This window comes from Chelmon rostratus, chromosome 11 (assembly GCF_017976325.1).
Source record: "Chelmon rostratus isolate fCheRos1 chromosome 11, fCheRos1.pri, whole genome shotgun sequence".
In the NCBI taxonomy this organism is placed as follows: Eukaryota; Metazoa; Chordata; class Actinopteri; order Chaetodontiformes; family Chaetodontidae; genus Chelmon; species Chelmon rostratus.
This window is the reverse complement of record NC_055668.1, coordinates 12,260,735-12,277,849: the sequence shown is the minus strand read 5'-3', so window position 1 is coordinate 12,277,849 and position 17,115 is coordinate 12,260,735. Positions and strand designations below refer to the sequence as shown.

The 17,115-nt window shown below is 39.9% G+C and overlaps 1 protein-coding gene across 2 annotated transcripts; it reads right to left on the bottom strand.

The window, feature by feature from the left end:
• Positions 1 to 1,557: 1,557 nt before the first annotated feature.
• On the bottom strand, positions 1,558 to 14,863 carry elovl5 (ELOVL fatty acid elongase 5). Of its 2 annotated transcripts, none has more exons than XM_041948231.1 (8): positions 14,788 to 14,863; positions 10,922 to 10,986; positions 10,328 to 10,515; positions 7,421 to 7,498; positions 6,697 to 6,868; positions 6,009 to 6,133; positions 5,113 to 5,247; positions 1,558 to 4,160 (listed from the first exon to the last, which is right to left on the bottom strand). In XM_041948231.1, exons 2-8 carry the CDS (start codon positions 10,977 to 10,979, stop codon positions 4,032 to 4,034), a joined length of 885 nt encoding a protein of 294 aa, XP_041804165.1. In that variant the 5' UTR covers positions 10,980 to 10,986; positions 14,788 to 14,863; the 3' UTR covers positions 1,558 to 4,031. The 2 variants fall into 2 exon arrangements, with proteins under 2 accessions (XP_041804165.1, XP_041804166.1); XM_041948232.1 differs by having other exon boundaries at positions 14,704 to 14,835.
• Positions 14,864 to 17,115: the final 2,252 nt, after the last annotated feature.

Here is a 17,115-nt window from a genome sequence, read left to right as displayed (position 1 = left end):
CCACACTGACGACCAGATTAACACATCTCCCACGTACTCAGGTACAAACAGGTTGAGAACCACATTCTTGCTGAAGGGAGATAAGGAGTTGTCTAATTCACCATGTGGAAACCAGTTAGCTGACACAGACTGAACGCACTGCTGTTTTCAGGGAGAACCCTCAACACCATCACCACGCCCTCTCTGTCTCCCTTAGGCCATGGCCTCTGAAAATCAGTGAGTAAGGCATTGTTTGCATAGTGGCTGGCCAGCAGACACGCCACCAAAGCTCACAAACAGTTGCTCTGTCCTCCAAATGCGAGCGCTGTGTGACACACAGCATTCCAGTGCATCAAGTCTGCACACAGTGCTTATGAGGAAGAGGAGGGATAACCCTTAAGGACTTAAGGGAGAAAAGTTTGGCTGCTGTCTCAACATACATCACTGGCTAAACATTTTGACTAGAGAGAGAAAGCACAAATCACTGAACTCCCTCAGACGAAGCAGCTGTTAGGAGAGGAGCGTCTCTCTGAGAGAACAGCTTGCTGCTTTCTTGGAAGGGCGGTATCTTGTTTTTTGTCACCCAGTAAGCTCAGCGACAGTTCATCAACCCTGTGCCCTTAGTTTAAACGAACTAAACCTGATCCACATCAGGTTTACTTCTGGTTTATAATCAAGATTGGGCTATTATTACCAAGAATGGCAAAAATTCCTCAGGCCTTGGACTTTTCATTCCAAAGCTCACAAAGACGTGATATCAGGACTGAGAAAACAAGCTTCAGAAAAGGTTCATGTGTAACTGAAAAAGCTTTGCAGGTTTTGACCCCTTCCTCTTCTCTCTGAGGTCAAACATGTTTGCTCAAAACACCCAATCAAAGACAGGAGTTTACAGTATGTGTCATTGTAAATGTTAGAATATACTAAAGTAGGACCAGTATCTACATGAACCAGATGTTAAAACTGAGCAAAACAGCAGCAAAAGATGCATTTTACAAGAATTTGCAGTAAAAAAAACCCCCAAATGAATCCCAAAATTCATATTTATATTGAAGTAGCAACTTAGGAACAAGGCTTTGGAAGTATTGGGGGGGGAACTATCATAAATAACTATTTGTAGTATTGAGTATTACAGGCTTGATTGAATGTCTGAAAGTCCAATTTGGAAAGTGTCACTACAAGAGAAGCTACACTAAATTATACCTGATCTGTTTATTCCTGACAACATTTGGAAATGGTAACACTAAGGTCAGCATGCCAGCATGCTCACAATGGTGACATGCCTCGTGTAGCAGGTGTAATGTTTACCTTTAGTTTAGCATGTAAGCATGCTAATATTTGCTAATTAGAACAAATCTGACTGACAAACTAACATTTCCATCCATAGAGCCGCTATGGTGTCTAATGGGCAATAAAATATTTTCACAAACCACTGCACAGAGAGAATTAAAATTCAAAATAATTACAAGGCTCAGTGAACGCATCTCTGTTGCTCGACATATTTTTTTTTGTCTTCAAGCAAAATTATTTGCAGCATTTACATCATTTGAAGGAAAACAACAGCTTGAAAACAAGTATGTGTACAATCTCAGTTTGTTTTTAATGTGTTACAGCGAGGAAAGCATGTGTCACAACACGTTAACCCAGATTTACCCCAATTTTCAGAAAATATATGTATTTATTTTAAGAGTTTATAAAATGTATGTAATATCTCACTACATACCTTATGCGTTCTTGTCCTTTATTAACTGGGGAGTAGGCCTGCTTTAATGCTAATCCTGCCCTTAAACATGTAAACCCTGTTACCTTCAATGCTATCACCTTGTACAAAGGAGTAATTGTAACAGGGGTGGCATAAAGCTGGAAATTAAAACAACAAACAAACAAACTAGAATTCAGTTTCTGAGTAGATATGGGTCATGCATGTTCAACAGATTTGATCTATGGATCAGACTCATCATGCAGAGCAAGTGTAGCCTGTATGTATTATTCAGGTTTTAACAGTAGTTTCTGATGCAGTGGATGTGAATGTAGGTCACCTATACAATTGAGTAGCATGTCATGCTCATTCAGTGGTTAAGGCCATACAGTACCTCACTAAATTGAGTCAGCATGGAAGAGCAGCGCAGCTGTGCACCACAGTGAGGGTGTCAGATTCACAGATTCATAATTCATTCGTCTTTGTACTTGTATGTATATACCAGCAGTTAACGTGCTAAAGCAGTGCTTTAAAGAAAGTACATCTAAGGAGTAGTTCAGCTTTTTGGGGCTTTTTGCTTTCTTGCTGAGAGTTAGACAAGAAGATTGATACCATTCCGCTAATATAAGGCTACAACCAGCAGCCAGCTAGTTTAGCTTAACATAAAGACTGGAAACGTGGGGAAGCAGCCTGACTCAGGCCGGCTGTTTCCAGTGTTTATGCTAAGCTAAGCTAGCCGTCTGCTGGCTGTAGCTTCAACTATAAGAATCGTATTGATCTTCTCATCTAACTCTCAGCAAGAAAGCAAACAAGCATATTTCCCAATTATTCCTTCAATATAAGATAGAATAATCCCTACTGCGTTTATTATGTGTCAAGTTAGGAATGATAGTTTAGGACATTTGATATTTAAAAAAAAAAAAAAAACATGAGTCAGGCACAAGATTTTAACAGGAAGTTTGACACATATTACTCTGAAACAGACCAACATGAATCCGCATACTCAGCATTCTGAAAAGACCAAAAATGCCACATTAGAAACCTGACAGGTCCGGAAGGCACCCTATTAAAGTGTAGACTTGAAAATAAAAAACAACCGCATAATATTTGACCAAATAATTTCACCACAAGGTCCGTTTAGTAGCTGTTCTGGAGTTTTTCGCATGATCTTCCTCAGCAGATGTGGTTTACCTGGTTGCCATTGAACTGTCTACATTTCAACATTTTTCTGAGCATTTTGAAGACTTCTTATGACAACTGGGCAAAATCCCCGTGTTGGGGAGAATCATGTGACAATCAAAAGCTCCAGATCATCGACTAAATGGACTTTGTAGTGAGGTTGTTTTTCTAACTGCTGTTTCCAAGATCAATAATGAGTTTCATTTCTCAACTATATAGTAAAGTTTATCTGTATATATCATATCTGAGCATTTAGCACTGAATTATACAGTATGATTATATTCACTTGATAAATTTGATACCTGAATATTACCAATAAGCAGCTGCACTGCAGACCTAATGGGCATTGCCTTATTTAATTAACATGAATGAATTCAAGTTCTAATTATATTTACTGGATAAAGATACAGTGGATAGAACACAGTGTGAAAGGAGAAAAAATGATTTTCCTAACATGGGGGACGTTTCTGAAACTCCTTTAAATATGAATCCTAGCATATGCAGCACACTATGCTTTGGTTATACTTTGTTACATGGCTAAATATTCCAAATTGGAGACCCTGCTCTGCAAATATACAGCAAAATGCAACTTCTGCTGTTACAACCTGACAATAAAAATGCATTCCAGTATTACACAGGGCAAATTTTAGGATTATGCAACAGCACAGGCAAGAGTGAGATAAAGCAGCAGTGTACGCTCTAGTTACACATTAAGGACCATAGTAAACACTGTGTTATTTTAATCGTCCCTTAGGTTGTTGAGACAGAGATGTCCTCGAGTGTGATGAAACCTTCAGCTGCCAACACATTCACTGGAGCTTTCATCTTCAGACCGTCTCTGCATAAAGCATCTTGGAATGAGTCAAAATGTGTGTTTGTTCGCTGGTAGCAAGAGAGAGATTTTTGCTTTGCAGTGAATTACTTCATCTAGAGGATTCGGGTTGGGCAATATTGTGCAGTGTCAACCATACTACACTTGTCCTTTAAATATTTTAACTGAATCATTCCATACCATGAGTCGGAATGTGTCTAAAAACATGGGAAGTCTCTGGATATATGTGGCTATGGCTTATTTTCATCTCAAGTGCAAGACTATTCTAGATAAGAAGACACATATACCTCCTAGCAGCATCAGCTAATGCGCTACAGTGAGAAATGGGTGACGGTTTCTCAAATGTCAATCCACCCTCAGTTTGTTGTGTGCAGTGCGCTCCATAGATGGCGTCCCATTTGCGTGCCCGTTTGTCGATGCAGGAGAGCCGTTCTGGTGCTCCTTCCTTAGAGAAGGACTGTGCTTCTTGTAAGTCTTGTGTGAGAGAAAGAGAGGCAGAGAAAACACATGATTTAAAAATGAAAATTCAATAAGGTTAACAGGTTAAATGTAATTACTGGTTTAGAAAGTGAAACAGTATGTTGGAAGTGATTTATAAATAGTGTCTCCATCACATGGGTGGTGCACCAGAAAGTGCTGACAAGTTCATTTGTCATCTGTAAAATGGCCTGATCAGCACATGGCTTAGTCACAATTTTGTAGATGCTATGTGGAAATGAAAAATGTACTTTTGACCAGTTGTTACTATGATATTTTTTTAAACTCTCTAACATTGATCGGTATCGTTCTCAAAACTCCAGTCATGAACAGGCTATGAACAAAATGTAACAGAACCCAATGAGCCTGCTAGCAGAATAAGACAGGCTTTATTCTGTTTTTCTTACAGTCAGCAATACAACCAACAATGCAATTGTTCGTTATTCAGTACTTGCTTTATATATAAAAACATGTCACAAATATAAATTTTAATTAAAAAATGCTGGGTATTTTTTTTTTCACAGCTGGGCACTGTGGTTTTTTGCAACCACTTCTCAAATAGGAGTAAAATAGTGTATTTGTCAGGGACTATTTTCAGCTGTGGATTAATACACATTGGTTGCTCTAGTGACTACAGGTATTTACAGCAGCAGGACAGTGTATGTGCAATATTATCAAAATATACTACAGTGATGGGCACTGTAGTTTATCATATTGAAGGAACATGTCAACCTGTGCAACAATGTGGCTCATTGATATTTTTTTTAACAGAGGAGCTCTATGGCACGGAGGAATAAGATCTTTGGTCTTTGGTCACACAGGCAACAGTTGTTAGTGGGATAAACTCGTTAGTTTTCGTCTTTTGATTTGATTTGCAGACAATAAGAAAATATCACCAGACTTTAATTTTAAACTCACTTTAACACTTTAAAATGGAAAAACAACTGACCTGAATGTAGAAGTTTGAGAAAAGGAAAATGAGCGTGACCATGTAACTTATTTGGAAGTACAGCCATCCCATGGGGAAGCCACATGGCCATATGACTGCGCATATTGTCTGGGACATTGTTAAAAAGAACTGGACCTGTGGAGAAGACATGACACACACACAGACACGTGCTACAGTGAGAAGGTGACCCAGAGAGCATACTGTCCTTTTTACAACACTACATTTTTTGCAGCTATTGTCGCAAGATTTTTCATATAAAATAAGATCTGCTTCTCAAAGAATAATACATTGAACAGTGCACAAAATGTCTTTCTTATCGAGTCATTTTAGTCCACTAAAATTTATTCTGCAGATTAAAGTCCCATATTGTCCATATCTTTTTGATAATAAAGCAGGTCTAGGTACTATATAAATATTGTGACCGCACAGTCACCTCCCTCAGCCACGCCTCCAGCATGGCGTGGTTGCAAAAACAGACCTACGCGAGCCTGAGAACTGACCAATGAGAGCAGATAAGGCTTTTTGGGAGGGGGGCACTAAAACTGGAGCGTTTCAGACAGAGGGTGAATAGAGGTGCTGCAGCATTGGACGGTGTAAGAACAATAATGCGTTTTTCTTATATCAAAGCATGTTAATATTTTCTAGTCAACACCCAAAATACCTGTGTGAACCTGAAAATTAGCATAATATAGTTCCCAACAGTATAAAGATTAGTTAAAAATTTGCCTCAACCAACTGCAACAGTAAAAGGCGACTAACACATGAATGCACCAGTAATAATAATCCTATAATGTAATATACAGTATGTGTATGAAAATCAAAGTAAGCTTTTGAAAGCAGGACGTATACTTTGTTTCTAGGTTTTGAATGCTTCTTCCACCACAGGATGAACCCACCAGCTGTAACTGTGTAATGTACTTCTTCCACCAAAGATACGGCCGCATGGCTGGGATGGCTGAGAGGCCGTAGTAAGAATACATCACGACGTGGACAAAGCTGTTTAGGGAAGCACCAAAGTACGCTGGCGAGACACAGAAGCGAGACGCAGGAAGTTACTCATCTACAGCGAGCAATAACTGAGTGAATGGCAAGAGACTGGCAATCAGGAGCGCAGTGACCATACAGGGAATAACAAACGTTTGAATAGTCTGCTCTGTTTGGAACAATTACTGTGGAGTTCAAGTAAAATCAATCAAAACCATAAACAGTAGAGTAATAGAGAAATAAAATAGTGAACATCTGATAAATAATAAAACATGTTTATAGATCAGAAATGTCACATTATATTTCAGTCAATAGTTAAAAGGCACATTAAAGATTTTGAAGGGTAAGAAAATCAACAACTTCATAACTTGCTGTGCTGTTTTCTGCACAAGTTAAACAGAAAAGCACAAAAAGTTACGAAGTGTTCAGGTCAGGAAGTGTCACTTTTTGTCCTTTGAGGCTTTGTAGTGAAAACAGGCTGTTTTCAGGCCTAATGGGTTTAAAACTAGAGCAGTTGAATTATTAAGCGCACCGAACAGTAAATGTTGTTACTGGAAAGAGTTGAGTCACTGGAGGACGAAGTTGTGCTACAACACTCACAATGGCCGCAGGGTACCCAGTTCATAACGAACCACCAGATATTCAGCATGCTAGCGTGGTGGTAGATGTGAAGAAAGGTGATCTGATGATTATTTTTTCGTAGTATGAAGAAAAAGGTGTCCATGAACTCGATGAGCTTGGAGAAGTAGTACCACCACAGGACATTTATGATCTGTGAGGGAGCAACAATATAGACAATATAGACAAAAAAAATACAATGTAAACGTTCTTCCAAAATCCAGGCACGCACACTGTTTATCATACAAGGTGATAAGCAGCTGTCTGTCCCAAAGGTCCTTGAAAGACCAGGAGGAATCATAAAGCAATTTAACTGTCTGTAGGAGTGACACATTGATAAAACTTTTTATTTGATCACTGCAGAACTGCAAAGCCGTGCACATTTCACTGTGAGCCTTGTTTTCACCTCCACTGCAGAGCTCAGCAGGGACGCTGAAGAGTCATCATGATGACATGAGCCAGATTAAATTGACTCCCTGTTTCTGCAGCTTATCTGTTGGGATTTGCAGGTACTCGCCCAGAGAAATCAGAGCAGGAGCTTTAAAAGAATGCTAAATTCTAGCTGTCCTACAGTAACTAGTATTTATACCTTTACCGTGCTGTTTATTATGTCAAGAAAGAGAATGGGAATCAAAGATGTGATAAAATGAGAATAAAATCACCAGCAATAAACAAAAAAGATTGCACTGTGTAAATATGGCCTCACCTTATTATCCACTTCCTGTGCACTCTGAGTGTCCTGGCAGTAGAAGTTGTAGCCACCATGCCACACAGCGGTAACAAGCTGAGAACAAAGCCATTAAGATGAATGATGAATGCATATTTTACCAAAACCCTGAATATACAAGCTACACACCCTGACACAGCAATGCACAAATGCAATGTAAAAGTTGAACTAGAAAGATATGACGTTATAAAATGTGACTTTCCCGACAAGCAACAAATACATGCACAGACAGACAGCAAGTCAGATGACCAGATTTAGTCCCATCCTGTATCTGTCTGATCTTTGATCTTTAGCTGCTGACGTTGGTTATAAATATTTAATCTAATTAAAAGCAAAAACATTACAAGCTCACTCTGCTACTGCAATATAATGGACGACATTATGTGTTAAGGTCATTCACGTCATTTTAGAGCATGATGTGAACACAGGGCGCACTGGAGGCTAATTCATCTTATGATTTTAACACACAGGTAGGCTAAAAAAAGTGCAAAGTGCAAATACATGAATTCCTATTTGAAATACTTAATGGTAACAATTACTGCATACCTGTGCAGTGACTATATATTCCCTATGCTTCTGCATATTAACTGCAGTTATTTATTGTGACAGGTTCGAAAATAATGGCTAAAATTTATGTAACAAAGGCAGAGATATCCTGACTTTTAGTCCCTTGTATGGGTCCATAGAGCAACTGAATGAATGAATTTATTCCATTTATTTGTAAGAGACCGTGTTGAACATACATTTTACTACTTGCTACATTGTACAAGACTTATCTTAAAACCATATGAAACAAAGTAAACAAACAGGGCTGAACACAGGATACAAAATGAATGCAGTACATTAAGTACACCATGTCTGAAAGAAGCTGACATCATCAGGGTTATTTTTTCAGACTTGACCATAAAGCCATAAAGACATTATACAACTGTGTTCATGGGCTGAGTACTCCTTGTGACAAGTAAACCAACCTGTATGTGTAAAATCAGTGCTGCTTTAAAGAATAAATATTCAAATGCACGTAGAAGCTAAGGCTTAATGCTGATTCACCAAATCAATATAGATCTGCTGTCTTTGTCTGCTGCTGTAAAAAGGCTTCACTGACTAACCTCTGAGCCAAGAAACTGCCACCAGTTGGGGACCAGCAAAGAGAATGAAGTGCAGCTTGGTTTTTAAACATTAGGTGTTTTATCATGTGTGCACAGATGTTAACCCCCCCTATCTTCCTCGATTCTGTCTTCAAACCTACGGTGGCGTTCGTGAATAAGCAAAAGGACCGCAATCAGTTTTAATCACAATCGTTACATGATGAAATGTGCTCTGGAAAGTTGACAAGAACAAAACTGCCCTGCACTTTGATTCACATCAGGTGGCATTGATTTTGGACTGCCAAAAGTTCACCCCATGGCTGGGCCATTGTCACAGTACAGGGTTTAATGAATCTCACAGCCAACAGTCCACTGAGGCCTTATGCAATGCAGACAGACAGACAGACAAGAAACTAGTTCTATCAGCTTGATGGGGAGGAGAGTACACATACTTTAGATTCTCACGTAGATAAAACACGTAGTTCCTCATATTCACATGTACACAAAACAACAGAAGCGATCATTATGATAAGTGAAGTCTGAGCACTGCTACAACTTAAACAGCAAATATTGTTCAGACTCTGCCACCTTGCAGTATGAATGCAATTCCATGTTTGTTTCCATCGGTGCCTCTATCAATTTCAGATATTCTGTCGGCTGTTTATAAAAAACAGTTTTCTGGCAAACAATAGGGGGCTGTGCTGATGTCTGTGAGGGCATATGAGGGATTTGATGGCTGAAACAATGAGCCTGTCAGCATCCAGCTGTGTCCCTTTCACTCCCTGATAGCATTGTCTCTCATGGTAGCTTTCAGGGAGGGACGCCAGTAGCCACAGGCCCGTGTCTAATCACAATCAAGTGTTAAAGAAATACTTAAACATTTATGGTAAATGAGTTTTTTCTTTTGCTGAGAGTTAGATGGGAAGATTGATACCACTCTCATATTTGTCAGCTAAATGTAAACCTACAGCTATGTTAGCATAGCTTAGCATAAAGAGTTTAGCAAAACACCTAAAAAAATTAAACTACAACTTGTCGTTTAAAGGAGACAAATGGGCTAGCTGTTTCCCACTCCAGTCTGCATGCTATTTCAGGAAATTTGCAAACTGTTTTGTTGAATCAATTCCACTCTCATGTTTGTACAGTAAATATGTAGCGTGAGCCAGCAGCCGGTTAGCTTAGCTTAATACAAAGAAAACTGTAAAAAATGAAAGTTGATTTTACTTTTTGGGTTTTTCCTTCTTTACGTTAAAGTAAGCTAACATAGCTTTAGCGTCATATGTACCAGAAAGACATGAGAGTGGTATCGATCTTTTCTCACTTAATTCCCGACAAAAAAAGCATCCAGTGAGGCACATGACCCCCAAGAAAAAACGTTACTTCTTTTATTTACATGTAAGTCTTTGTATGTAATAAACATATGATATAAGACACGCTAATTAATGAGCTTTAGAGGTGCTGATAATGGGATTTTATTACCTTTGGGCAGAGCCAGGCTAGCTGTTTGCCTTCTTAGCCTAAGCTAACTGGTAGGTGGCTGTAGCTTGATGTTTAATACACACATCCGAGTGCTGTGAATCTTCTCATCTAACTCTGGCAAGATAAGCACATTTTCCACAATGTCAATAGTGTAATAATGTCTGATCTTATTCACATACACTTCAGTTCTAAGTGAGTATGCAGCTGTGGTTCAGTTCAGGTTCCTCTTTGTTGTTTTATAATCTGTCTGTAGTGTGACGTTGCAGCGATTGCTTTGGCCTACTTCAACACATCTCTCAGTGCCAAGCAGTCTGTTTACCTCATAGACCATGTAGAAGGACAAGAGTGTGAGGCCCAGATTGTAGAGCACCAGGAGGCCTCTGCTGGAGTACGGCTGCCTGTGCTTCATGTACTTGGGCCCCAACCATACGATCAGAAGGTACATGACTGTGAGTGCAAAGGTTGGTGGGTAGTTGTCGAGCAGTAGCCATCCCCGAACCCGCTGATCTGAAATATGGAGATAAACAGGCCAGTTTTTATCACTACTGTAGTTCAAGAAGAGGCTGATAAGGTGGTGTCATTGGTAAGGGCAGCTGAACTTAAGTGAAAAGCAGTGGCAGTGCACACAGAGGACTGTTTGCCCAACACCTAGAAAGGTTAACAGCAAGGAGGTGAAAAACCCCAGCAGACTTCTTGTGCAAGTCCATTCAATGAGTACAGGATGCAATGAAGGACTTGGGTCAAAGGCTTTAGGTAATGTTTATCTTCTCTGCTATCCTCACTGTCCTGTCAACTGTAGTGCTGAACTTTTGCTTTAATTACAGGCTTGTAGCATTTTGGTAGAAAAGACATTAAAGACAAGAGCAACACATTTCATATCAGCTACCTAGATGACAGTATGAACTTGACTTACCTCTTGGACCCATCCATGACTCTAAGTAGGTGTTCAGTTTATGATTGAAGGTCTCCATTTGTCACCTAAGAGCAGAATGCGTGATGAAAGCTAATTCACATTCAATATATGTTTTACATCCATCGCGATGTTAAAATGAAATCATTTTTTTGGCCACTAAAGGACTGGACACCACAGCAAGCTGAACATTACATAGATTACCGACGTAAGTCCAATATTCACTCTCCTTTTAGCTCTGTTTTGGTCTCAACCAACTCCTGAGGGAAATGTCTGGCTGTTCAGCTGCTACATGATCCACTATGTTTAACAGCTAATCTTTAACTGTCTGTCAGTTGGAGCTGAGCGGGCGGTGTACAGTGAGTTTATCAGAGCTTTTGGAAGAGCAGAGAGTAACAATGCTGTTGAGAGTAACTGAAGTTTTATACAGTGAATCCAAAACAATGAGCCAAAAGACACTAAAACGCATATGGTAATTTCTTTGTATAAAAACACAGATTAGAGCTTTTCTTAGCACTGATGCTAGTTGGTCATTCCTGTAGCATTTGCCTGGTGTAAGTGTCTTTTCACTTGTCTGTGTTTTTGTCTCTTTGTGCTCCATCTGTGCTCTCTATAATACATCCCATGTCCTTCACATCCCTGTGGTTTCAAACAACAGATCAAATGTGGCCACGCTGGGACATGAAACAAGAAGCCAGGAGGCAGGTGTGTGCAGACGATAACCTCATCTCTATTCAGATACGACTGGCATACAGTGATTCTCTGCCTTTGAGATTGTTGAAGGTAATGAGGGTGTCAAAAAGTGCTAATTTATCGCCGCCAATGTGCTCCAGGTTTTAATGAATGCAGAATCTTGTTTGGCCCAGGCAGTGCTGCTACATTTACTTTGCCAAAACTAAACCTTTGTGCATGCTCTCTTGCACAGCTGTCAAACTGTGGTAGTTTGCCCTTTGTGAGTGTTTCACACACATGGTTGGTGCATCCAGTACATCTTTAAACAACTGCTTGTGATGGAAAAGTCAAAAAGCACTGTTGTTTTTCTGCTCATTTCCCCCCAGAGGTAATTAGGTACTTTTTCCATAAATGGTACATGTGATTTCTAATATTCTATTAGATTCCACCACTAACTTCAGACAGTCAGATGAACTTTGTGACATAAACCAGAAGGCCATTTACACGACTGTCTGTATGATCACAGCTGGATCATTCCTAAACAGACAAGTTATTATTAGCAGGTCTGTTGCACAGTCATGTTTTTACAGTAGATATTTTCCAAAACTCACCTTCTTTATTTTATATATTGTAACAGTACTTATAGAGAATTCTCACACAAAGCCTTAGATCCTCCATAGAACAAAAAACATTCAGGTTTTTAAATCTCAAATAAAGTTGTGACAAGATTATTGAGACTGCCGAGCAAAACCTTTACAAATCCCTGCAGCTGATTTTCTAAATGTGTCCCTGATAACTCTCAGGGACACGCTCTTTATTCATTATCACTCCAGAGGCGTATGCACAATCCTGCAGACCTTTATATTGTTTGCAAGGCACGGCTGTATCGCTTCAGGCTTTGCAGAAATTGCCTCTGAGCAGCCACAGAAATTGCAGTATGTCTGTGTTCTTTGTTTCCACTGACGTGTTTCCGAGCTCTATGTTCAATTCAGTGCAATTACATCACAGACTGCTGCACCCCTGGACAGTCTCCACACCTGCGTTTACAGCTGGAGACATCACACAAGACAAAGTGTGCACTCTAACCTGCTCTGTGTATGTCTTCCTTCCATAGTGCCTCCTTCAGGTGTGAGATATGGTGGCTCGTGTACTATAAATGTGCGGAGAGCTATGTGAACCTCTGTACATCGGCCTGTCACACATTCCTGAACAGACTTTAAGATCATATGACAACTAAACCTGATTTTGACAAACAACCTTGGACTTGGACAAATGGGACAGACAGAAATATGAGCAGATCTATCAAATTAAGCTACAGCATCTCAATTCAATCTGCATGCTGCTCTTATATACAGTCATACGATATTAAAATGTGACTAATAGAACTGTGGGGGCACACCAGTGACTTTGTTTACATGCATTCAATACATTATTATTACTTAAATCTGGGTTCTGCAATGGTGTGCAAGGAACACATATGCGTTATGTAATAAGAATAATATCAGAAAAATTTCCTTGCAAACGTTATGTGATACGTATCCCAGTTTATCAAACTCTGCATGTTATGGTGAACTGTTGCCCAAGCAACAAATACCATATTACTGATTGTTACATTTGTCCATAATCACTTGTCAAAATATGGCTTATTCTGATCAACCCTGGCACAGTAATATCCGTGCTCTGATTATCAGAGATGCATTAGGCTGCACCAAAACATGATAATCTGCAGGGCCTTAATCAGAGCATGATGAGCCACGACAAGAGAGCGTGTTAGCAGCCAGTCGTGAGTCTCTGCTACCTAAATGCTGCAAAATACATCTGAACCACCAAACGAGGGGACTGGATCTACCAAAAACACTAATGCATCATCTGGACTCACACAGTGGTTGCATCACTGCAGCTGATAATAATTTATTCAAACACTATTATGCTGTAAAAGTTAGGGTTGGGCAATATGACATTATACGCAGCACAACAACTCTGCCTTTACAGCCTCTGGTTTTATTTATTGTCATATTGGATTTCTACATTATTTTTCTATCAATGTGACGTCATGCCTGTATGTGTTATTTTAATTTCAGTGGATTAGCCAAAAACAGACATTCACCAATTACAGTTTTTCCAAGAACTTTACCATATTAAGATACTGATATTGCAATATAAGATTACATATACTGTGACAGAGCATTTTAGGTGTATTGGCCACTCACAGGAGATTATAGATGGATGGATAGATACTCAGAAAGTGATAAAATGGTGAGTAAAAGCTGAACTGAAAGTGAAAACTAGGACAGCACTCGAACTCTAAACATACATACTGGTAATGACAACCAATAGTATCCTGTAAATGGTGAGTGGAGGCTGGCATAGCGTGGTGTTTAGTATAGTTTATACAGTAGTTTTATATTCCATTAGTTTCCTAAAACAACATTTTGTGCATGTATCATTCAGATATGCAGAAGTGCAAAATCACAGCCAATCGCGAGACAGCAGCAACATTCAAAAGTTTTCACCAGGAGGAACAGCGAGAAGTTTGTCTCAGTCCTGACGACTCACGATCATACCTGGAGCGAAATAAATCGCTCTGCCGCAGCGTTCACCTGGCTGAGTCTTTAAAGTAGTACTTTAGTGTTACGATGATGATCATGCAGTATCGCGAACGCCTTCTAAATACACGGACGCATTGTTTTCAGCCTGCGTCCCGCCGCTTCTTTGCACCGGAATATGGCACGAAAGTAATTTTCCATCGGGGTCACACGCGGAGCGCAAACCGCACTTTCCGCACTGTAACGCTACTGTAGCCCGCCGCGTCCGCGCAGCAGCCCGCTCTCCAGCTCAGCCGCGAGATGTGCGCGCTGAGCGGATGACGGCGCTTATCTCATTACATCATCCTCCAAATTCATAGCTGAAACTTCCAGAGAGGAATTAATCAAATCATTTAAGGAGGCGAAACTTATCGCATCCTGACGATCGCGTCCAGGCTGTTAGAGGTCACCGCTTCAGCATCACCCGAACTCATCGCTCGCACAGAGGCTAGACGCCATGCGCGCTGCAACATTTTCTTTCTTTCTTCTTCTTCTTTTTTTTTTAAATAAAAAGACAGAAAGGCTCACCATAAAGTCACCCAGCCGCCCGCTCGCGTTAGACAGGCAGCGAAATGTCGCGTGTGGATGAGGAGATGCAGCTGGACAGCCTACCTTTCAGAGGCGGGGGAGAGAAAACGGCTGTGTAACCTTGGCTGGCTGGCCGGACTGAGCACAATGTGCAGCCTTGTCGCTCAGTGGAAAATAGTGGGAGGAACACGCAGACTGGCCCGTTGCCCTGCAGGAGAGTTGCAGCCAGGAGGTGACCCGGTGTGTTGCAACGACACATGCACGCAGTGAGAAAGATGACATCAAGGCTATCTCTGCCGCCCGGTAATTGCACTTTAATGTGCTAGGATGAATGTAAATTTTTAACCTGAGTCATGGGAACATCGAGTGAGTGCAGGAAACATGGTGAGCCATAACTTTTTTCCTTTCCTTTCCTTTTTATTTAATTCTCTTTTTTAGAAAACTGATCAGTGGAAAACGTAGATTACTTCTGTATGCAAAAAACAAACAACAACAACAAACAATAAATAAATAAATAGTCATTAGTGATTTGGGAGTGGTGGATAAGTATTCAGACCCTTTACTAAAATAACAGTAGCAATATCACACTGCAAAGGTTGTCAGTTACAAACAAGAAGTCCTGCATTGAAAATGTTTCTCAAGTAAAAGCAAGCGAATATAATTTAAAAAGTGAAATTTTTAAGTTTAAAGTTTAATTCTTAAATCCCCGGCTCCCCCCAACCATGCTCTTGCAGATATGTATAAAAATATGTAGCCTGTAAGGAAAAGAATCACAAAATATATTTTCACTTATAGGTGTATCACTGAGAGTAATATAGACTCTAAGTCATGAAATAGTGCAGCAGATATAAATAAACACTAGTGAATGAATATGAGCTCCTGCATCTGATGTTAACTGTGTAATATAAATATATACATATAAATGTAAAAGCTAAATGAAATGTGGATGAAAGGCTGAGTTTAGATAAAGATTATTATTATCATGTGTATTATTAGTCTTGAGGTGGTTTAGTTCCAGTATAATGCTGAAAGTGGGTGTTTGGGTAAAGACTGGAGATAAACATGTGTTTTCGCTGTGCTAGGAATGGCTCGCAGACTAAAATATCTCAACAACTATTGGATGGATTGCCATGAAATTTTACTTTCATAGTCCCCAGAGGATGACCTGTAAAAACACAGGTGCTCCACTGACTTTTCTGGATGTGCACGTGGATGTGGTTAGCATGCTGAAGTTAGCGTGTAGCTCAAAGTTCGGCTACCTACAGCCTCACAGACTTGCTATTGTGGCTGTAGACTAACTGTTTTTTTAATGAAAACTACCCACACTGTGCTTACAGAGAGGACCAGAGGGCCTCAGGAGATGTTTATGATGTTTATGGTTGTACTGCACGCCTAGCTTCTTCGAGTGACTAGCAGAGCGAAAGATGTGCCTACTAAATTACCAGTTCACCGCAGGACAATCAGTCATGGTGGTGACATTCACCTCTCACATCCATTTTTCGACACCAAGTGCAGGCCAGACCAGTAAGCCAAAACAAACCTGAGAGCTCAGTGAACATGAAGACTGCAGAGTTAACTGTGACTGTGGGTGCATGGACGATCTATTACGAGATTAAACATACAAAGTTTCTCAGACGCTGGATGGTCTGTATGTGCTGTGTTAGACTGAGCAGATGACCTGAATATTACAATTTGTCTCATAATTCTTGGTGAAAATACTAATCATTTTCAGTATTAAAAAAAAAAAAGAAATCAGCGCTATGTTTATTTTGTTTCTTGATTTTCTACATTCATGGGTCCCAGGCTAGGTGTTTGGCCAGCCTGGGACGGCCTGGATCTTCCAGGTCTAACTTGAATGCTTTCACTTTCAAGTTTTTTTGAAAAAGCTTTATTTATCCAGTGTGCTCTGTTTTCACACTTACAGTTAGACACCTGGAGGCTCCCAGCACAACCACAGTCTGGTCATTTGACCACTGAGCCGTTTCGCTGGATAACTTGTGGGTTAAGGGCATGTCAGCGGGGGTAATGATGGAGAGATCCAGATCCTGCCTGTCTGTGGTCCACTGCCTGAAGTGTCACAGACCAAATCAAATCTCAAATTCTCATTTCTGTGACTTGATTAGTCATCATATTTAATTATGACCAACTCTCAGTAGTGTTTTGAATGGATTGCATTTATTTTTAATGCCTTTATCTCGACATCACAAATCATTTATTTTGTTGTCTAGCGATAACAAAGCTAGTTTTGTTGTGAGAATGGGTTAATTTATCTTAATTTATTATAATTATAAAATAAGTTAGATGCTGATTGAAGTACAGTCCGATGCATTGATCAATAATGGATATTCCTTGATTTGACATTTTCAATTTAAATCAGTTGCTACAGTTGTCAAGATGCCAGCTATGCATGCT

Bases quoted from the DNA above. Each gene is read 5' to 3' on its own strand.
- elovl5 (XM_041948231.1), bottom strand. From the start codon at position 10,979: ATGGAGACCTTCAATCATAAACTGAACACCTACTTAGAGTCATGGATG. The intron at 7,499-10,327 runs GTAAACAGACTG...CTTTGTTCTCAG, and splicing joins CCTTCTACATGGTCTATGAG to CTTGTTACCGCTGTGTGGCA. The intron at 6,869-7,420 runs GTGAGGCCATAT...GCTCCCTCACAG, and splicing joins CACAGGAAGTGGATAATAAG to ATCATAAATGTCCTGTGGTG.